The sequence below is a fragment of the Mustela putorius genome, unplaced genomic scaffold (genome assembly GCF_011764305.1).
Source record: "Mustela putorius furo isolate JIRA1106 unplaced genomic scaffold, ASM1176430v1.1 tig00003853_pilon_pilon_pilon, whole genome shotgun sequence".
Classification (NCBI taxonomy): Eukaryota; Metazoa; Chordata; class Mammalia; order Carnivora; family Mustelidae; genus Mustela; species Mustela putorius.
In genome coordinates this window covers 40,602,109-40,625,278 of record NW_025422005.1, presented here as the reverse complement: position 1 = coordinate 40,625,278, position 23,170 = coordinate 40,602,109, and the positions used below count along the sequence as shown (strand labels likewise).

Genomic DNA, 23,170 nt, shown 5'->3' with positions numbered 1-23,170 from the left:
TGCCTGACCCTAACTCACATCTTCCCTTTGGTTTCAACCATAGTCCCACAGTCGAGGTTAACTGGTCTGGCATAGATCACATGTCAGTGCTTGGAAACAGGAGTGGGAAGACTCCTCATGGATCAAGAATAGGAGAGGCCTGGTTCTCCAGAAAAAAATAAGGTCCCCAGAAAAAGTGTTGGTTGGTGGGAGGAGGCATTAAAGAGATGCTATAAAGGCAAAATAAGGCACAGCAGATGCCCACAGTGAATGAAAACTTATGACATTATGGTAAGTGGTAAAACAAGTATTAGCCATTATCATCACAGTAAGGATAGCAGAGAATGCTGAACTAAGACTCTTAGAATCACAGAGATCATCAGAGAGCATCCAATTCGGTATTGGCAAATACACAAACCATGTGTCTCAATGACCTGAAATCCTGATTTCTCATCCCTCCCCTACCTTTTCAGTACCTCTGCCAAGACAAAGCTGAAAGGGAATTCTTTGGGTCTGGGGCAGGCGGGTCTGGAGGGGGTGCAGGCTTTCACTGAGCTCTTGCTGTGTGCCCTGCTCTTGCTGGTTCTCTATAGCACACCCGATGAGGTAGGAGTTACCTCCACTGGGTGCACAGGGGCATGGAGGCCAAGAGAAGGTATGTGACTTCCCTGGCCCACACAGCTGCTGGTGACAGACACTGGATTTGAAGACAGCTCTGTGTGACTCAAAGGCCTTTGCTTTTCCCTTGTTACCTTAAGTCCCACCTAGGAGGTCCCTCTTGCCCTGAGATCACCTTGCTGTTGAAGGTGCTCCCTCAGACCCAGTCCCTGTGGGCCTGGCATTCATTCCGCATCACCTCCCACCACTAACAGGAACACAACCTCAGGGAACCTTGTTGAACTAAAGTGACCTAGAAGTGTTCCTGTGGAGGGAGGCAGGCAGCTGGGTTCACATACACAGGGAAGAAGAGGCCTGGGGTGGCCTCGCAGCTCCTGGGAGGAGCTGAGGGAAGGCCAGGCCTCCCAGGTGTCCGGAAGTCTGGCTGTGAGTCAGCTCCATTGCCAGCTCACTGACTTTGAGGTGGTCAGCCCCCTCTCTCTGTAGTGCTTTCCTCAGAAGTGTTTTCTGTGAAAGTGAGGGTTGTAGCACCTTGAATTCTGGGGCCTCATTCATTCCTAATTGTAGCACTTGGCCACCAGAATCCACCAACTTCCAGCTCTAGGGACTTAGGGTGTGGCCACTGCCATACGCATCATCCCCTCTGCTCAGCATCCCTCTTTGCCTGGACTGTGCCAAGTCATCCAGTGAAGCCTTTGCATTTCTCCCAGTGCTTGCTGCTTGAGATGGCCACACACATAGTGGGGACAGTGCTGTGCTGAGCATCATAGTGGGGGAATCTAAGTGGAGCTCAGAGGCAGCCCTGAGCAGCCAAGCCAGGAAGACAGAGGAGGATTTAGGGTGGCTGAGTGGAGGAAGTGGAAGGATACTCCCAAGTGAGGAGAGCAGCAAGGACAGAGGCGCAGGGTGCTGTGTTCTGTGTCACTGGTGAAGGGCTTTGTAGGTGGGAGTGCAGGGGTACTGTGGAGGGTCCTTCCCCCTAAGTCACTCTGTAAGCTTCTTGAGGACAAAGGACTGTCTGTCTACACAGAGCCTGGTGGAGTTACCCAGAAAAATAAATGTGTGAAATCACTGGTCAATCAGACAAGCCTGGGGAGACCGGACTCCCACCCAGGGAGGTGGCTGTTTTCCGTCCATGTGGCCCCATAGCATCCCTTGCAACTTGGATGTCTGTGGGTCTCAGAACTCTAGGTCACTGCATCCATCCTAACATCTGGTGACTCCATAAGGGTAAGTTGTTTGGGGGTAGCTGAGGGATACCAGAAGGCTCTTACAGGAGGCCCACAGATGAGCCTGATGAGGAGGGACAATGACATCCCAGGCAAAAGGACGGCACAGGTGAAGGCCTGGGAGTTTAAGGACTGATGGGGGAGAAATGGCAGAAGAGGGGTCAGAAAAGCAGGTCACAGAGTGCCTTGAAGGGGGTGTTTGGGCTTCAGCCTGACAGTGGGAGAGCACCTCATTTTTGTGGCTTAGATCTGTGCTCTAAGAAGTCCCTCCTGCATTTGTTGGGCACCCCATGTGCCAGGTCCCGAGGACATCCAGAACAAAGACCCTTCCATATTTTAGTGGGAAGAGGGATAAGAAACACACAAATAGGTGTTCAGTAGAATATAATGTCAGGCTGGTATATGCAGTGAAGAAAAGTCAGGCAAGGCCTGTCCGAGAAGACACCGGAATGAAGTCTGGGAGCAAGCCATATGGATTTCTTAATGAAGAGTGTTCCAGGCAAAGGACACTGGAGATACAAGGGTTGGGGAGGGGGAAGCTGAGTGCATCTCCTGTATTCGGGGAACAGCCCAGAGACCAGTGTAGCTAGAGTGATGCGAGTGAGGGGGAACAACATGAAGTTGGAGAGGAAACTGGGGGAGGAAATGGTGTAGGGGCTTACAGTCCATTACAGGGAGTCTGGATTTTATCCTAAGCATGATGGGATATCAAGATTTCAAAGAGGAATTGATATGACCTTAAAAAGATCAGAGTGGGGTGCCTGGGTGGCTCATTTGGTCAAACATCTGACTCTTGATGTTAGCTCAGGTAACCATCTCAGGGTCATGGGATTGAGCCACATGTCAGGCTCCACTCTCAGTATGGAGTCTGCTTGTCCTCCCTCTGCCCCTTCCCCACTCATGCTCTCTCTCTGTTAAATAAAATAATTAAATCAAAAACAGACTGGCAGTGGTGTGGAAATGGCTTGCAGGGACAGGGATGAGAGCAAGGAGATGGGTTAGGAGACCATATGGACAAGGGCAGGAGAAAGACATCCCTGATGTCCTAGAGTGAGGGCAGTGTGGGGTGGATGCTGGTGCAGAGAATGAGAGCGAGGCCACTGGGATTCCAGAGCTATAGAGGAGGTAAGATCATGCTGACTTGCTGACTTAGTGCCAGGTAGAGAGGGAGAAGGTAAGGGTGACACCAGGAGGTTAAAGAGTGGGGATACTCTCCTCACCACCCCTGCTTCCTCATTTTGTGAAGGGCAGATGGAAGTGTGGAGGGCAGAGTGGAACTGGGAGTAACCCTGAGCTTCAGCCCGAGAGGGGCCCCAGGTGGAGGCTGCTTTCTGACTTTTCCTGAGAATCCACGACGTTTTGCTCTCTTTCCTTCTCTACCCCCTGTATTTTTTGGGAGCCATTTGCAGGTATTTCTCCATAGTCCCCGATGGCAGGAGCTGAGGTTCAAGGCTTGGCCACTGGGGGGCAGGATAGAGCCAGGTTTCTCGAGTGTTGGACTCCCAGGAAACGGGAGTAGATTTCAGGGATGTACCTTTGGGGTGGGGATGGGGGTCTCTGCACTGCGGCACTTCCCTGTCAGGGCTGGCTGTGGATCCACTGGGCAAGGCCCTGGAAGCGCACAAAACTGGGGACACTTCCAGCTCTGCCCCAGAAGCTCTGCAGTCCCAGGAAGCAGAGGCCAGGTACAGATTCCTTTCTGGCATTGTCTTTGGGATCAATTGAGGTGAGGTATATATACAGTGCCTGACACACAGGAAGGCAGTTATACACAGGGACCCTGACTCACTCCTCTGGCCTCCCACCTGTTTATACATTCCATACTTTATGCTGCCTATTTGTCGCCTTCTTAACGACACATCTCGGTTACTACCTGGCTTTGCTCAGGCTGTTTGCCTTGTCTAGAAAGTTCTTTCTCAGGTCTCTGTGAATCTTCCCATTGGCTCTCAAGGGTCCAGTCTGAAGGAATTGCTTCTCAGAAGCCCTTACTGCCCTTTGTGTGTCCATCACACCCACTGCCCCGCACACACCCACTTGTTGCTGGAGTCCTTCCCTCGGCTGCATCAGAGAAGGGAGGGAAGCAGCTTTGATGTGGGCATCTCCTGGACTTTGCTCCCAGCTCAAGTCCCCAAGGCGCTTCGGCTTCCTCACCCTTAGTTTCTCCCCTGGGGCTTGGCAATGGAGGTCTATGAAGGGGGGCTGATTATCTCTCACTCTTGCTCTGCCTTGCACAGGCCACCTACATCTACATGAAGGCCGCCTACCTCAGCATGTTTGGAAAGGAGGATTACAAGCCGTTTGGGGATGATGAAGTGGAGTTGTTTAGGTGGGTCCTAGGTCTCAGCCACATCCGCCCACAGCCACCCTGAGCTGTGGGCACCAGGGAGGGAGGTGGCGGGCTTCTTAACTCCCCTCCCCTGGCTCTGAGCTCCCTGACGCTCCCCCAGGATCGCCCCATGTGCCTCCTTCCCTTGCACCACCACCACTTCCAGCTGCTGCTTGTTCCAGCCCTTTGAATCTGTTCAGAGGCACCCCCCCACCCCCAAGAAAGTGGTTTTGTCAACATCCTTTCCACTGAGCCGCCTTCTTCTGGTCAGTAGGATAGATGTGGACACTGAGGTTCAGGGAGGCCCCTTCTGCTGAGTTAGACTGCTATTCTCAAGCTCAGTAGAGGACCAAAATGTGGGAATCAAACAGGATCAAATCCAGCCTCTGCTGTTTCTTAGCTATAGCACTGTGAACAATTTCAGCAGCTATAAAATGGGAATAACCACTTCTGCTTTGCAGGGTTGTTTTGTGAATCAAATAGAAACTATGTTGAAGAGCCTGGTGAGGGGCCTGGAACCACTAAATTGCAGCTGTTTTTCTTGTTATCTCTGCTGCTGTTTGCCTTCGGCAAAGGGTCTAGAGCAGGGCTCAGCCTCAGCAGGCTGAGGAAGGAGCCTCAGGCCTTCTTCCAGTCAGGGGTGAGGGCTGACCCCAACTTGGAGACCTGGGAGTGGTGGTAACCTGAGCTTCCTGCTAACTGCTGTCACAATGGCAGGGTGTTTATATTTACCAAGTGCCTCCTCTTCTCCATCTCATAGCTCTTCCAGAAAGTCTGGGAAGGTAAGTATCTGTGGGGGAGGAAGGATCATTTTCCTTCCATAATTTTAGTATCTTGGTTAGAAACTGGCTGAGATACTCCCCCTACTCCTAAGAATAAAAGATTAACAGGAGAAAAATAAACCAGAGTTTAATAACATGTATATCTTGTTTACATGGGAGAGACCCAGGAAAAGAGTAACTGAAACGGCCCAAGCCATCACTTTAAACATCATCCCCAGCTAAAGATAACAGAAGATGTTGGGAGGGTGGGGAGCCAATTCTGGGAGGTTTTCAGGCAAAGCAAAGTAAAGGAGGATAAGGTAGTCCTGCAGATCAAGTCCGCTTTCTCCTTTAAGAGTTTCTAGGGCTTTAAAAAAAAAAAAAAAAAAGTTTCTAGGGCTTATCATTATCCTCTTCCAGATAGAAGAGAAGCCCTTATAAATGGAAAATCTCGCTTATAAATATAATTGTCTCTTACGAAAGGGCAGCTGCTACTAGGTTTTCAGAGCTTTTCCTGTATCTGCTATTTCTTAGCCTAAAATAGTCCTTGTGCCAAAGAGCCATATTTTGGGGTGACAAATTCTGCTCCCCTTCATATCACTGTCTCAAATTCAGAGATAACGGGGGCCCAGAGAGGTTCTACGGTGAATAAGCAGGGGAGGTGTTTGGCAGGGAAATTCTCAACTTGATCCAGCTGGATGGCTCAGGCTGAGGGTCACAGCCACACCCAGCAACTGTGGCAGAAATTGGGAGGGTGGAATGGAGCTGGGTGGGTGAGGCCCCAGATGTGGAGGCTTGCCTAGATACACACATACTCTGCCCTTGGAAACAGCTAAGGAGGCCGCAACTCACGTGGCAAGTTCATTAAAGGTTTGAGCTGTGTGGTTGTGGGCAGGTCTTTCTCTGGGTGTTAATCTCCCCTGTGAAACTGGGGTCAGACTTCTGCTGGGCCTTCTGGAAATGAGGCCCAAGAGTGGAAGCAAGACAACTAGCAAAGCAGGCCTGGGGTGTTTGCTGACATTCTCACCTCTGCCCCCTGGTGTGGAGCCCTCTTACCTAGCCTCAGGAAGTGGTCAGGTTTGTGGGCAGGCCCTGTGATAGAAGGCCACAGCCACGGGTTGTGAGTCCAACACAGTCCCTCATATAAACTGGGGAAACTGAGGCCCAGAGAGGAGCCAAGCAGAGGCTGGGCAGGCTGGAAATTTCAGTCCTCTCTAGCTTTTTCTTCCCCTCATCTCTTTCACAGAGCAGTGCCTGGCCTAAAGCTCAAGATTGCTGGGAAATCTCTACCTACAGAGAAGTTTGCTATCCGGAAGTCCAGACGCTACCTCTCTCCCAAACCGATCTCATTGCCAATCCCTGCTCTGGTGGGTAGGAGGGTCTAGACTGTCCCAGTACTTGTTTGGGACTGTGGGGATTAGCTGAAAGCCAGAGATACTGCTAAGGCCAGGGGAAGTGGTTGGGGGAGAAAGACCTTCATGCCTCAGGGCCTGGAAAGGATTTCACAGTTTACCTGGGACTGTGAGGGAAGCATACAAATAGGCCTGACCAGACCTGGCCTGAGGCAGTACTGGTATGGTGGGGGCAGGGAGACAGGTAAGCAGGCTTCAGCTGCCTCAAGGTGAAAGAGTAGGCCCACACCCCTGTGCGCAGGGTAGAGCATCACTCAGCTGTTTGTGTTCCCACCCGTCCATTTCAGTTTTATCACAGGATTGTAATGGTTTATTCTGTCCCCCTCACTGGACCAAGTCTCGGGCCTGGGACCATGTTACAGTCAACTCTGTAGTAAACAAGCTGACTATGTTACTGGGTGCTGACTATTCTTTACACCCATTGCCTTATTTGATCCTTACAACAACGCTGAGTATCAGATGCTGGTGGTATCCCCATTTTACAGAAGGGGAAAGGCCTAATAGATAAGTAGAAAGATAAAATTTCTAATACATAGTAAGATATAAGTAGAAAGATAAAATAACTTATCTAGGTCACACAGCTAGTGAGTTGAAGAGTTAGAATTTAAACCTAGAATGGTTCTAGAGCCCAGATTCTGAACCATCATTACGCTAATTCCACGCATGATTTTGACAGGCATCAACTTGAGAAGTTTCTAGCTTGTTAAGAGTCTTTGTTATTCAGATACTAAGGTAGCCAGAAAAGTGGAAAGGGAACTGCTTTTTTATGGTCCTGGCTCCACTATTCATTGACCATGTGCTTGCCCTTGGATAGGGTTCCCCTTCCCTTAATGGAAAATTAGGAATGATAATTGTCCATTTCATATAGCAGTAATGGGAACTAGCTGATTAACTGTGTTAAATATTTTATGAATCAAAATCATATTTCCCAAACTATAATAGTCTATAAAATGCTATTTATGCCTAAAATAGTTTCTGTGATTAAATATATTTGGGAAAGACTGGCCTAAACAAGGTTTATACACTGTGGACTTTTTGGAGCCTTTATATAAAACATATAGGTAAGTTTCCAAGAATAAGCTTGAAGATGATTTTCCCTCTAACTAATTTGGCCACAGACCTCTTTTTTTTGAAGGAACATTTGCTAACTTGGGACCATATACACCATTTGAGGAATACTGATTCTAATCTTAAATTCCCTCCCTATAACAAAGAAACAAGAACCAAAACAATAACATCTTTTTAGAACTTTTTGTATGCAAATCACCTTCACATCTATTGCCTGGGTTCATAGTTTAGGAAATGCTAATGGAATGACTATAAATGAACATTTAGTATTCTGAGATTCCTGGCAGTTGAAGCAAAGAAAGGAATCAGTTTGTGTTGCATAGTTTTCATGATGGTAACTCAAGCCCAGTGCCTTGGGGGAAGAGAAACAGGGTGACAGTCTTAACAGCAACTGGAAATCCCGAAGTGCTTAAATAAATATAGCTCTTCCAATATGGGAGGTCCTGTCAGACTAGCAGGGAGGAGGACTTCCTGGAGAAAGTCCTGTGGATCACAGCCTGGTCCTCAAAGTTTGGGGGAAGAGTCTGGACACAGAGAGGTTGGGAAAGAGCATGATAACCACCCAAGGAGGCCATGAGCAGAGGAGTAGTTTAAAAACTATGTGCAGCTCCCTGCCATGACCCCTTCGAGCCCATAACTTCATAGGCTGGACTGAAATTTGTCATAAAGGATTAGAGATAGAAGGGCCTTTAGTGATCCTCTGGATCTGCGCTGCCCATTTTACACCTGGGGAAACTGAGGGCCCACTAGGGAGGAAACCTTTGGACTGACTTGCTCCCCTGCCTTCAGGAAATGATGTACATTTGGAATGGCTACGCTGTGATTGGGAAGCAGCCGGAACTCACAGACGGGATACTTGGGATTATCACCAAGGCTGAAGAGATGCTGGAAAAGGGTCCAGGTGACTAATCCCGGCCTTTGAACCTGCCAGGCTGAGTCAGATCATAGATCTTTATAGTTAAAGGTTCCTGCTACTAAAAATGTCCTTCCTTCCTTCTCTATCATGGTTAACAGTCCTTTGGCTTTCTAAGACTGAGCTTCAGTGGCAGCTTCTCTAAGCTGTCCCTTGTCCCCAGTTAGGGTCAAAGTCTCCTCTGGGCTCTCCCTTCAAGTCAATCCTGATCTCACTACATTGTCACTGTCTCGGTATCTGTCCTTCCCAGATGTGAGCTTCCTGAAGACAGAGACCATGTGTGAATTACCTCTCTATCCCCAGGGTCCAGCAGAGTAGGGACTCCATGACTAACTGTTAGAGAAATAAGCCTGTCTTCTTCCCTTATTCTTAGAGAATGAGTACTCAGTGGATGATGAGTGCTTGGTGAAGCTGCTAAAAGGCCTCTGTCTGAAATACCTGGGCCGTGTCCAGGAAGCTGAGGAGAATTTCAGGAGCATCTTTTCCAAGTAAGTGCCTCTGCAGCTGCTCCCACTCCAGGTGGCCTTCTGCTGGGCCCATGTCTCCTGGACAGAATTGGCAGGTTCTCTCCTTTCTCACATGCACTCCATAGCTTGACCCTAGCCTGCCCGCATTCACTACACTTGTACCAGTGTCTGTTCTGTGCCAGGATCCTTGCTGGGCACAGATCATTCAGACCTCATTCCCTGGGGCTATCAGATTGCCAACTACAGGAGTCCATCCACACTGAAGTTTCAGGTGAATGGTGCCTCGAGTTTGTAATTCACTTCCACGCTTGAGGAGCACAACTGTTACAGACAGCTATAGGCAACACAATCTGGTATGATCAGGGCTGTGTTACAGGAAAAGTAGGGAGGACAGCAGGTGCTCTGAGGAGGGACTTGAACATAATGCAAGATACCAAGAAAGGTTTTCCAGGGATGCCATATTAACTGGGAAGTTTATCAGGCAGAGAAAGGAAAGCAGGAATTTTAAGTGGAGTAGGTAGAGCATGTACAAATGCCCAGACACAGGAAAAAGACCTAAGGTTGTGGTTACAGTGATTTGGTCTTTCCCTTCCTGGATGAAGTTATAGAGGGAAAGGTTACAGATGAAATAACGGGGGCTAGACTGAAAAGGGCCTGGATGTTTTACTTACAAGGCTGAACTTTATCTTGTAGACAGAAAAGATCAGGAAGGTATTGAGCAGGGCAGATTTAGGTTTTAAAAGAGTATCTCTGGGGCAGCATGGAGGGTGGGTCAGAAGCACCAGTCTAGGGACAGTAGACTTCCTAATTTAGTAGAACATTTAACCTGGACAAAGGGGGTTGGGGACAGAGGTGGGCATGGGGTAAGGACATAGGATGAACCATAAATTGTCAGGGAACTGGGGCCCTAGGTGCAGAGAACTGGAAGGCTCTCCTGTGGATCAGAAGCCTTTCTATGGCTATGTAGTGGGAGCCTTCCCCAACTAGGATTCATTATCTGGAAACCCCACCTGAAGGCATGGATTAGATCCTTCTACTCGGGCAAGGCTTGGGAAGACTCTGAAGACTATCTCAGGGGCAGAGCCTGTAAGCCATGTCCTTCTCTGTCCCATAGTGAAAAGAAGATTAAATATGACCACTACTTGATCCCAAACGCCCTGCTGGAGCTGGCCCTACTGTTTATGGAGCAAGGCAGAAACGAAGAGGCTGTCAAACTCTTGGAAACTGCCAAGTAAGGCGTGGTTAGCGTGGTCTGTCCTTTATGCCCCCCCCCCACACCCAGCTCAGAAGATCACCTTGGCTGGGGGGGGAAGGAGCACAGGCAGCAGAGAGGGAGCATGCTGGTAAGGACATTAGGGCAGTCCAGAGGCTGGGCCTGTGTCCCTGGGAACCCAGTTCTCTCCTGGTCTAGGGAGGCTTCTTGAATTTGCCATAAGGACTGGAATCCCAGAAACAGCGAGTGAATTACCCAGGGTCATACCACAAGCTAACTACTGGCCTGGTAGGAAGACCTGGGTTTCCTGCCTTCTAGCCCCACAGATTTATTTCTTAAAATCATTCCCGAAAGCTTGGTGACTCAACAGGATTAAGAGTGGCTCCACAGGGTACAATACCAAGGTGAGGGGCTACACATCCTTTCTGTTTCTCTCTATTGGACAAGGCCCAACTCTTTCTTTGGACAATTTTAAGCATCTGAAAATCTTCCTTGGCCTGGTAGTTTCTTACAGTTCAGATTGAAGGAAAAGCACTCCTTAGAGCAGCTTTATATGCCTGATTCTCTGGTCTTTTCCAGGCAAAACTACAAGAATTACTCCATGGAGTCAAGGACACATTTTAGAATCCAGGCAGCTATACTCCAAGCCAAGTCTTCTCTAGAAAATGGCAACAGATCCATGGTCTCATCAGTGTCCTTGTAGTTTTACGCAGCACTCCCAGGCTGGAAGACAGAGACAGCTGGACAGAGCTCCTGGAAACATTTCAAAAAGATCCCCTCCCCCTGCCCTACCTTTGGGGTCCACCGGTGCTCCAGGGATGGCATGACATAGGTATCCATGCAGAAGGGAAGCCGGCATTTTCACCAGTGTGGCCAAGGGCCTTTACCAAGGACAGAGCAGGTAGAGCCCTCTGCCTGCCCTATTACACATACGGGTACTTGTTTTTCACTGTGATGTTTAAGAGAATGTATGAACAGTTTACATTTTCCTTAGAAATATATTAATGGGATCACAGTTGGCTAAAAAAACAAACACCACCACCTGTAAATCTTTGTTTTAACCCACACTGATCTGGAGGTAAACCTATTTATGATACTTTTCAAAATTCAGCAATGTCTCCGCTTCCAGGGCCAGAAGGGCCATCAGGGCTTCTGAGGGTTGGGTGTAGAGGTTGCACACTGACACCCACTACCTTACTACTTACTCTTCATTTCCACTCCCTTAGTCACTATCCAATTTAAAACAAAATTGAATGGAAATTACTTCACTAAAAAGACACGTGAGTTCTTCCGTAGGAAAAAGAGAAAAAGGTCAAACTTTACCGGTAAGAAATGGGAGTTGCTGAGGCCTCACAGAAGGGGGGCTGTGTGGCCCTTTCTATGCCAAAGCCAAGAGGGAAGGTTCTCAGACACCAGTCCACATCCTCACTGTATGCCACACTGAAACTAGGAGTAATTTACAAAACAAGATTCTTTTGTACTTCACTATGAGGTACATTTTATTTACTGACAACATTTTTCTTAGAATGGTTATTCCTGGCCTGTTGTGTATGTTTTAGATTTTTCATTTAAGAGAAAGGAGATATTTAAGTAATAAAACATATACTTAAGAGATCATGCAACATTTATTTCAGTAAAATGTGTTGCTTGAATTCTTGGGCAAGGCAGAAGGTCTGATCAGAAGCCATATGGCCCAGGTATGTTTTATTTAGACAACATGATGCCTTAAATGTTTTTAAAATAACTTAACATTTAAAAATGGGGAGATTTCACAAATAAATCTGGTTTCTGGACTCTTATTTAAGAAGAAAATCTAATCTGGTGACATTGGGCTCATCCCTATAAGACAATAAGGCAATAATCAGTTGGAACTGGGTAGAGGCTACTCTAAACACTTACATTACCCTTCTGTCCCTAAAAGCATCTGAATTTCCAAACTCTGGGGCTGTTACAGTAAAAACTCAGTGGCTAGACACCAAGCTTACCATTCACAGCCTAATGACAGCATACGATTTCCCTGAAGGAAAAAAATCATGTACATAGTAAATATGCATCTGTGAAATGTGACTCCTAAAATACATGAATGCAATTTCTGTAAAGGAAAGAACCACAAACAACTTTTCCAATCTTCCAGCATTGCTGGATTTTTAGCAAACTTCTGAATTTGCCACAGGCTGGGTAAATTAATCTATTAACATTTTCAACTAGCTTTCTGTGAAGTCACAGGTTTTAAGTAAAGCAATATTCTCATTAGGAAAACAAAGCAGGAAACCCTCAATCAAGATCTTTTGCACTTAGGGCATAAATGCTATTAAAAATTTTTCTCATTAGACTACACCCAAGAATGCTCTCCACCGACAGCAAGCCCTCTGTAAGCTTGCTCTCTAAAGCCTGTATTCTGGGAGACCAGCCTCTTCTAGGTAGTTGGGCAGGGCAGGGTGAGAGGAATGACTAGAACCAGGCTGCTGAATAAGGGTGGCCTTCTGTGGTTCCTTCACATATTGGAAGGCTAATACCTACTGCTGTATTTTAAAAAACAAAACAAAACAAAAAAACAGCACACAGTATATACCAAGCACAGCTTGCAAAATTGGAGTTAGCAAAAAAACTTTTCTTTAAACATTCATTATAGACACTTTTATTTTAAAAAAATTTATGCCAGGATGGTTTCCTTGTCAATGTTATTACTGATTTCCTGCTGGGCTTCATTAATTAGCTGATGTCACCTTACCTCTGTCTTGTCACAGCTACAGTCTGGCTGGTAAGAGCAATCAGTGGGTTTTGTCTCCTTTATCCCCCCCCCTGCAGCTTGAGATAGTCTATTAAAAACATGTTTGTGAAATTGGGTGAAAATGTCAGGTGTCTAACATCGGATCCTTGTGTGGAAGCTTTGAAGGTGAAAATTCTGTCCTGGGCTTCTTGTTCTATCTTCTTTTAGCCATTTCTGGTTGTTAATTCTCTTAATAGTACAGAGCTTTCCAGCACATATGCCCTGGAGAGGCAACTATCAGGTGGAGAATCCTGGCCTAGAAGTAAGGAGACCTGAATTTCTAGTCCCTGCTTTATTACTAATTTTCATAAGTAACCTTGGGAAAGTTATGGGCCTGCTCAAAAATTAATAATTTGCACTAGATTAAGGCTCTTTCCTGCTGTCAGTGGTTCTGATTCTGACTCTGGTCAACTATATTTTTGGATTTTCATATCCAGAGTAAGACAAGAGATAGACACCTCCCTACATTTTGCCAAAGCCTTATATACCTAAGCAACTCAACCAGAAATTATAGGCTTTCTCAATCAAAGGCCTCTATAGTAGCCCAGCACACTTGGAGAGCAAATATCTTCATTTGGGTAAAGTCTAAAACCCTATTACACAGAGGAACCCACCATTAAGAAGTAGCAACTGTGTAACATGATCTAAACAGAACCTCAACAAAGGAAAGTCTACCTCTGCCTCTCACTGGTCACAGGCCCTTAGACTTACAGGGTGGCTGCCAGCAGTGTGCTGGTCCCTATCAGCTCTCCCATGTGTTGGCAGGATTCCCTACTCCTTATCTCTCAAGTCAGAATGGGAGTGTTTCCAAGACAGCTTTCGTCATTCACAGCAAAAAGTCATAACCTGACACCAAAGCCAGGACCCTCAAAGGCCAATGCCAACACAAGACTTGGCTGAGGCCCAGGTGGACGAGTTCCAGCAACTGAAGAACAGCACCAGGAGGTTTTCAGAAAGCCTCAGCCTGCTGAGTGCTTGAATCCTGGAGAAAAAAAAAAAAAACCCAGAGGGGCTTTTCTCTGGAGCTACTCCCAAGTTTGTTTCTTCTAAGATGATGAGGACTAGACAGTCTTTTCCTTTGCTTCAAATTTAAAGCCTGACAGCCTTTCAACAACTGTTTCCTTACTCTTTAGCACCATCAAATGAATTCACTAATGAGAGGTGCTTAGATTCTGAAAACCAAGAAAAATGGCAACTTCTCATACATACAACCTCAGATGCAGCTTTCTAAGTTTGGAAAATGACTTTTTTTTACGCTTTGGTTGGCATGAGCTCTTTTGAAATCAAGTGCAAAGTTCATCACGACCCAACAGATTAAGTCCGCAAACAAGGAACCTCATTTTGGGGCTTGAAAAATCCATTTCTAAATGAGGAATGTATGAATTGCTTCTAGTATATAAAGCCGACTGTAAAGTGACAAAATATAACAGAGCCCTTCCTTTGGGAAGACAATTACTAAAGATTGCTCTGGACTTCTAAAAGCTGACATTAGAGTTTAATCAGATACATCACAGCTAACACCTCACATATAAATGGACTGGGTTTTAATTTTCCTCACATCATTAGTAAATCATTCAGAACACCAGATACTATATGCTTTGGGTGGAAAAACAGCTAATATTAAGTGCTCACTGTTTACCTCTTGCTAGTCTAAGCACTTTACATGTATGTAATTCTCATAACTATATGAAGTAGGGACTATTACAGATGAGAAAACTCAGACACAGGTTAAATAACTTGCCTAAGATCACAAAGATATGCAGCAGAAAGTTTTTACACCAGGCAGCTGAATTCTAAACCCCATGCTTTGCTGAACTACTTTTCAAACTGTAAAATTATCAGTTTAATGTTGGATCTGACTTATATTGACCTCTGGGCCACTATTAAGGATGGAAAAGGTACTGGCTAATAGCTCAAACACCAGAAATCCTTTGCTTCGAACACATGGAGCATTCTGTCTGTGTGGCATGATTCTGGAATTGGCAGAGTGGAGCCCATTTCCATACCTCAAGAATGGACCAGTGCTGGAGAAGAATCTCAATGTCTTTGATAGTATAATCCAGTCTTCCCAATTCACACAATGTTTAAGACTTGGTTCTGGATCCTAAATGACAAGGTGAACTATTATGAGGCCTCCCTGAGAAAAGCTGGGCTCATTATTTTTGCAAAGCCAACAAATCTTATAAGCATTCAGAGTTTACCCATAGGACCAGACTCTTGAGGCAAACCCTCAGTTACCTTTCTCAACTTCTTTTTCTCATGGACAAGAAATCTGGAGCAACTGATGTTGCTCTGATGATGCTCTGTTGCACTATAACACTGATGTTCTAGAAGGGTTTCAAACCATACAGGTGCTACTCCTCCTTTGATCCCCATCAGTTTTAGATGCTTAAAGTCTATACCTTATTGATAATGCTGCTTCATTCATAGGCAGAGAAAAGCAAACTTTCTATGGAGGCATCCAAAGATTACTAAATCTTCCAGTGGACAGTAACTCTTCTCAAGGAAAAAAAAATGTGAAGGACAGTTAGTATCTCTCCTAAAGTTGCCTTGAAAACTTTATGAAAACAGTAAATGGTTTTAGTCTGTCAGCAACATAAATCAGATGGATCCAGCTGTTGTCCTGAGCTAATGCCTGTTGCTCAGAGTGATAAAACAAACAAGAACAATGTGAATAATTAAAACATGCAGATAAATCCAAATCCTTTTTGTACAGTTTTGCTGAAGTCCCTAACAAAAATTGTATGGATCAGGAAATGGGTTGAAGAGGGACTTGTGGATTTTCTGTTTCCAAGCTAAAGAGTAAGGAAATAGCAAAAGGTAAAATGGAAAAGTGAAGTCTGGATATTTGTATCTGGACAATCAACCTCTGAATAATCAGCGAGCACTCAGTCATGCAGTTATTTTTTTAAACAACCACTATATGATTTATAGAAGGACTGGGTAGAATTTAGTGGGCTAATCATTTTTTGTGGGATGTTTTTAGACCCACAGGCTCTCAGAAAACAAATTACAAAGTATATTTAAGTTAATATTGCCAAAATACATGTACCTCACACAATTTATTAACATTTGTATGTCATTTTAATATAAACCTTAATGTGTTGTAATGTAACTCCTAGGAGCTTAAAAAAGGGTTCTTTTTCTCTAGTAAAAATAATTCTTAATGTACAGAGCTAAATAAATAGCCCACTTAATGTTCCTTCAGTACCTAAAATTAACTTGCTATATCTTTCAAACCACTCAGAAAAAGTACTATTTTAAGATGTTTATATTATACAACCAAACATTTACAGTTACTCCATGAAATCCTTATATTTCACTTGAATTACTACATAAAAGCCATAAATCTGAATTGTGAGCATTAAACCACTGCCTAACCATGGGCAAATACATGTTTTCACCTACAGAACTGAGAAAAAAAAATTTTCAGAGACCATTTTTAATGGCTCTCAGGAAATTCTCATTTAATAGTAGTATGTCAATCCGTAATTACATTCAATGCAACAATGAAAATTTAATAGCTGGACATTTTACTCTATACTTTAACAAGCATTTATTAATAATAATAAGCACCTAGGTTTTGTGTACATCTTTAAGGGAAAAAATGTATTTAAATACATGAATGGGTAAATCCAGTCTTTAAACAGGCAGGCTAGCCTAGTACTTATGGATTCATTTCTGAAGGGAACAGGAACACGGCCTTCATGTTAGAAAAGGCATGAAATTTATGGAAATGAGACCTCAGTGGCCAAATATTTAGGAACTGAGACTTGGAAGAAATTAGAAGGAATTCAACTAAGTCCCCAAAGGGTTAATATAACACAGTCAGGAAGAACAGCTCAGGATGATGATGGCTCTTAAGCCCATACTTCCCATGATGGAGATATTCTGAACAACCTGTGTCTTAGGGGAAGTGTAGTTGAGTGTTAAGATTAGTGCAGGGGAGCTGTAAAGAGGATACAGAAGGAAGGATTTTAAACTATCTTCTCTGACTTTCTCCCATCCAGGAAAAGAGTAGATGATTTTTACATTCAGTAAGTAAATTTAAAAGTACTTGAAATACTAACCAATCCAACTTTTCTGATGTCCACTAATTTCAAAATTAAAGGCTTACAAAATTAGTTGAGATTACTACAGTGGTTGCAAGTATAATCAGTTGGCTCTGAGAAACTGCTAGGCAATGCCTTTAAGCAGGGCTAACCACCCAACTGCCTACATTTTGGAATCCTGTCGAAACTTACCTTCTTTATTGTTTACCATTTTAGTCTCAAGGAGTATAAGCAGGTCTGCTTTTGACTACTGTCACTCCTTTTTTAAAATGCATGCTTCCTTATGATGAAGCTTTGTATGACAAGAATGTTAACACAATGCTCACTGTATTCTATAAATCATATTGGCTTATATTACACAGGAGACACCAGTAGTAGGGGGAATGTTCTCCTGATTTAAGAAATTCCCTATAAAGAACACTCAGAGAATGGAAAAGGTTTTTTGTGAACCAAAGTATTTCAACTTGTTGGGTGTACACTTAAAAGATTCCTGGTCAGGCTTTTCATATATTTCAAATCCTACAGCCAACCTTGAACACATCTTGCCCAAATCTAAAAGTTGCACCTATAATTTAGCTTCAGAAAATTTGAAGCTATCAAGCTTCTAAATTTATGATTAGATGGTATTAAATACCACACCATAAAAAAATCTTCCCAAAAAGTTTACAGAACTAGAGATTAAATTTATACATTGTTTAAAATTTATACACCATTTTCAAGAAAGGATTAGATAATTTGGGGAATATTCTTATGTAATCAACTCTAACCGTAGCCCTTTATAACTGTATTATAACTTTATTTAACTTAGTAAAAGCCAAAATTGATAGTTCTTAACATGGTGTATGGAAATCAAAATTAAAGAATACAAAGTACCTTAAAATTTTTTTCAGCTCAATACTAGTTCCTTCAATATTACTGCCAAACTTCTGCAAAAAAAGCCTTGCAATAAAGACTAATAGCAACATAAGATGATTTTTTTTAAAGTTCACTTACCAATTTTAACAATCTAGAAAAAAGGAAAGTCTGATTATAATACTTGATGACACAGACATCATGTATAAGTAGAAAACACAAGGATAAAAAAAATTATCACTGAAAATATTGCACAACTTCAGGTTTTCCTCCAAATTTGCTTTATGTAATTGGGTGGATATAAATTAATGAACAAAAACTTAAGCAAGATACATGTAACAATTTAACAGAACCTGATAATCTAATTTTCAATTTTCTCAAATTCATCTTTAAGTCTTTCCGTCATGGGGCTCATAAGAAAATTAACCAACATATGGATACTACATTCTAATGTCAAATCTTTAAGAAGTACTTATGGCATATTCAATTCCTCTAAAATGCAATTATGAAGAACCCTCAAGATACTCGTGTTTTGTATGTAGAAAAGTGTTAGAGTCAAATATTCAACTCAATATAAAATAAGAAACATTTCTGATTTGTTAGATTGAGATTGCTTCTCCTTTTGCTACTGAATGATTCTTAGTTGTAATCACTGAGCTGAACAAATAAGTCACCTTTGAGTACATAAGGAAAAATAAACACATGCTAAATGGATAAAACATTATAAACTACATCTTTACTAGACCATCTCTACCTCTAACACTTCAGAAGCTTAGAGATTTAGAGTGCTCTTACATTAACTGCAAGAAAAAGGAGAAATTCCCTCTTCGAGATCACAACTATGAAGTCATGTGGTTATACAAATTCTGCATTTGTGTGCAAAACATGAAATACATTTATCTTAATTCTCCCTGCTTACTTGTCAGTCAGCCAGCAGGACTTTCCTTTCCAAGAAACAGAGACTGAGATGTGTTTTATATAACTTCAATAACCTCAGCACTACAATAAGAGATGCAGTATCCTTTTGCTATGGTTCAAGACAGTAAGGGAAGGAGGTCACAAGAATAAATCAAAATTATTACAACTGAGCAACTTTTCTCAGTTTCACCATGGTGCCACTTTCATTTTACATAAGCATGGTGGCATAATTCGAGCTCAATAAATCAGAAATCTTAATATTTAAAATTTACCTTGACTTTTAATTACCATATTAACAATCAAAATAATTAGATAAAACACATAGGAAAGGGTAATATTAAACCCCACTTTACTAGAGTTGGTTTCTTGACATTAACTCAGTTTTTTATAGAAAAGGGATAGTGCATCTCAGTTTGCTTACAAGCTAGGAGATCACTTTGAATTCTGCATTTCCTAACTGCAAACAGATATAGCACTTACAACAGGTTATAAATAAACTGGTTTTCAAGCATAGAGCCAGCCCCAACGATAATACACTATTTAAAAAGACCTAAGGCAATGAATTCCATTTCCAATGGAAAAAAAGAACTGTGCAAACAAGCTTAAAACTACTTTTTTTGTGCCAGTGTTATAAAATGTAGCTTTTAATAAAACCTTGACCCAAATGCCAGCAACTTCAGAAAAGAATTTGGGTGGGGGGAAAAAGAGAGTTATTTCATTTAGGAAAAACAACCACTATCTTTTTCCTAATCTTCAACACACACAATTTAAACATATACAGCTGCTGTAACACTTTACACAATTCCTATGTACTGGAGCATAACAAGATCTAAATACAATTATATTTTTAAACACTGGGTCAAGGCTTTACATAAAAATACCATCCTACTTTTCCCCCTAAATTTCTAAAATATCACATATTTTTTTCCCCAACATCTGCAGCCATTCAGGAATTTTTAGGAAACTTTTGTGCATGATCTTAATTCCTAATCCCTGGCTCTTTGGGCTCAGTGACAAAAGATCAAAACCACCAAATATGATGGTTCACTTGAAGTCAGACCAGAGACCCTGGCTCAATTAGTCTCGTAGGATGAAAGCAGTGCTGCATCAACCGGCTCCATGCAAGAGGGGCACGTGAAGGATCTCATCAACCAGTCATCTATACAGTCCAGGTGATAGATGTGCATGCACGGCAGAAATCGAATCGGGTCCCCATAAACAAAGTCCATCATACAGATAACACACCTGTTGGGGGTGAGGGAGAGAAATCAGAAAACATTTTTAGAGAAGTGATCTATCTAGAATACTCTTTAAAATCCCATTACAAAGACTGTTCATCTGAACAGATGAAAATGGCTTGCCTGTCATCCTACCAAAGCATGCAAACTGATTTTTTTCTAATGAGCATTAATCCAACAATCTCTTATTTTGATCCCCTGGAAATCTGCACAAGTTTGACAGCTATGAACAGAGCAAAGAGAAACAGACCGACCACCTGGGGATCAAGTCCATTCCTAGAACTGTGCTTACAAAAATAGCGACATGAAGAAGAATGTGATGCTTCAGGTGGGAAGCCATCAGATTAACTTCATGTGAACTCAGTTTTTGGTGTAAGTCCAGGAGTAAGATAGTTTTCATTTTAATAACTATATGTAAAAACCACCACTAATTTCAGTCTACTTGCTGGACTGCTGTAGCTAAAGATCTCTTTATTAACCCTAGTTTCAAGTTCACGGAATTCTACAGGTTTAAGAAGCAACCCAATGACAGAGTATTTCAGTATTCAGGACAAGTTATTATCTTACATACTAGCACTAAATGGTGCTATGACTCAAAGAGCCAAGCATCAACATAGTAAATTAGATTATGTCTTTGTTGGCAAGACCATTCTCAACCTAAAAGGAGAATGTCCTCATTAGGAATTCTCAAGACAATGAGCTCTCAGGACAAAAACTTCCCAAAAGTAAAATATCATATTCAAATCACCTGTCTTAATTATTCCTCAAATTAAAAATAGATATAAGATTTTCCTCATCACTAAAACTCCTTAATTTTAATAGCTGCATAATCTACCAGAGTACTCCTATGCCACAATCTACTTAACTATAGTTCTACTCTAAATAAAACCATGGTGAATATCTTGTGTATAAAGCTAGGATAGATCTCTGTCTCAAAGTGTACAGACCTGAGAAGGTCCTTGACATGTTGCCAAATTGCTTTCCCAAGGCCACCAGCATACTCATGCAGGTGGATCATTTTTAACTGACATCAACTGTCATCCACATGGACGCAAACAATATACAAAAGAGTCAGAAATTCACACCATTTCTTAGCTATTTTTTACTGAAAATTCTTAATTGTTGTATCCCAAAATTCTTTTGCATAAACTGATTATATTAAATATCCAACTTCTAATATGCAGGAGAATATCTTCAAAAGCAAATCTCTGGAGACAGACCTTTGAAACATGTGTAAATTTATTAAAACTTACTCCCGGATCTTTTTTTCTGATCCATCCCTTCCAGGGTCATAAACTCCTTTAGGCAGATGCTGTATAAGGCCTATTCTTTGAGCTATCCTAATTTGTTCCTCTTCAGTCAGCTGAGTTGCTAGGCGAGTCTGGCTAGGTGTTGGATGATAGACCGGAACTGGAACTTGTTCCTAAATTTTAAAAAATAGAGAAAATAATTATTTTTTAAACATCTATTTTCCGGGGATAATGTTTGTTTCTTCCTTTTTTGGCTTAGTGGGTGAGAGAGGACCTCGGAGAGGTTGGTTGGGCTAGTGTGCAGTACTATGAGATTGTTTTACTCTGCCTTAACTTTAGCAGACCTAACCAAGATATAAAGGATAAAAACAGGGGTGGCTGGGTGGCTGGGTGAGTTAAGGATCTGTCTACAGCTCAGGTCATGATCCTAGGATCCTGAGATCAAGCCCCACATCAGGTTCTCTGCTTAGTGGGGAGATTGCTTCTTCCTTTCCCTCTGCCCCCCACTCATGCTTGCTCTCTCTCAAGTAACTTTTTTTTTAAAGTATCTTTAAAAAAGGGATCAAAACACAATGTTCACTGAAAAACTCACATGGAATGCTGTGTGAAGTATTTCCACATGAAAGCCACATATCCCCAATATAATGTTCCTGATACACAAATACAGTAATTTATCTATTGGTCTATCAGGAACAATACATAAATAAAATGGACTGTATTCAATATTCTTTGTAGGCTGTATTCTGTATTCAACAGAGCTCTATAGTCCCTGTATATCATTATTTATGTTAAAAGTGGTCATTATAGACTCCTATTTGTAAATATTTTCCCCCATATAGACAACCTTAAATTTATTTGGAATGGCTGGATATTATCACAATAACCTTTTTGTAAAATTCCTTTTAAGCTTTTGGATACATATATGGATATGACAAGTGAGCCGAATGAGGCCACCCTTCCTCCCAAATAGAAAATATAAGTTTTTAGGCGATGTAAATAACCTCCATAATTATCCAGAACATCAACTGAAGCTGCTTCAAATTAATGGCTTTTGTATGGAAAATAATTGAGAGCACCCACAATGGGAAACTTTAAAAGGGCTCACAAATATAAATATCCTTTCCAAAGAGAAATTTTAGGGGAAGTCTCAGATACATAAAAGTTAGGCTCAGATACTCAATATTTAATTCAAGGAAAATGAGACTTTTCCAGTCTCTTAACATACCACTCTGTCCCTTTAAACTAGCCTTATTCATAAACACTCCTTTATTGACAGCAGAGTTTATCAAAGGCAGAACAGCATTAGACTTCAAATATTTCTCTCTCTATATATATACAATGGAATACTACTCAGCTATCAAAAAAATGAAATCTTGTCATTTGCAACAATGTGGATGGAACTAGAGGATACTATGCTAAGTGAAATAGGAAAATCAGAGAAAGACAATTATCATATGATCTCACTCATATGTGGAATTAAAAGAGTGATGAGTACTGGGCGTTATATGCAACTACTGAACTGCTGAACACTACATCAAAAACTAATGAAGTGCTAATGTTGGTTAATTGAACATAATAAATTCTGAAATAAAAAAACAAAATAGGATCATAGGGGAAGGGAGGGAAAAAAACAAGACAAAGAGAGGGAGACAAATCCTCTTAATCATCAGAAAGAGACTCAATCATCAGAAACAAACTGAGGGTTGCTGGTGGGTAGGGGGGTAAGAGAGTGGGGTAACTAGATGGACATTAAGGAGGGCATGAGATGTAATGAGCACTGGGTATTATATAAGACTGATGAATAAAAAAGACTGATGAATCACTGAACTCTACCTCTGAAACTAGTAACACACTATATGTTAATTAACTGAATTTAAATAAATACCCTCCAAAAAGGACTTTAAATATTCCTTTTCTGAGATTTAGAACGAATGTTTAATTAAAGATCTCAAAACCCAGTAAACCCTTTATCAAATAATCAAGAGTATATCCTCTGGTGCAAATAAAATGCCAGTAGTTAAAAGTCTCATGTGTTCTCAATTTCCAACATCAAATCATTAATGTTACTTAAGTACTTTCATACTTCTACCTCATCATGTGAATG

General features: G+C 42.2%; 2 protein-coding genes across 10 annotated transcripts in view; one reads left to right on the top strand and one right to left on the bottom strand.

The window, feature by feature from the left end:
* The window catches only part of TTC39A (tetratricopeptide repeat domain 39A), a 51,303-nt gene extending 38,464 nt beyond the window's left edge, over positions 1-12,839 (top strand). For all 9 annotated transcript variants that reach the window (XM_045064501.1, XM_045064502.1, XM_045064503.1 and 6 more), the window contains exons 13-18: positions 4,061-4,152; positions 6,160-6,280; positions 8,183-8,294; positions 8,680-8,794; positions 9,888-10,004; positions 10,566-12,839. In XM_045064501.1, the coding sequence (XP_044920436.1) occupies positions 4,061-4,152; positions 6,160-6,280; positions 8,183-8,294; positions 8,680-8,794; positions 9,888-10,004; positions 10,566-10,689 (681 nt within the window). In that variant the 3' untranslated portion in view covers positions 10,690-12,839. The remainder of the gene's footprint in view (positions 1-4,060; positions 4,153-6,159; positions 6,281-8,182; positions 8,295-8,679; positions 8,795-9,887; positions 10,005-10,565) is intronic.
* A 5,085-nt stretch (positions 12,840-17,924) lies between these two features.
* RNF11 (ring finger protein 11) overlaps positions 17,925-23,170 on the bottom strand; it is a 39,445-nt gene continuing 34,199 nt past the window's right edge. Inside the window, exons 2-3 of the mRNA XM_004774488.3 lie at positions 21,070-21,239; positions 17,925-19,823 (exon numbers count right to left, since the gene is read on the bottom strand). Of these exons, the coding sequence (XP_004774545.1) occupies positions 19,652-19,823; positions 21,070-21,239 (342 nt within the window). The 3' untranslated portion in view covers positions 17,925-19,651. The remainder of the gene's footprint in view (positions 19,824-21,069; positions 21,240-23,170) is intronic.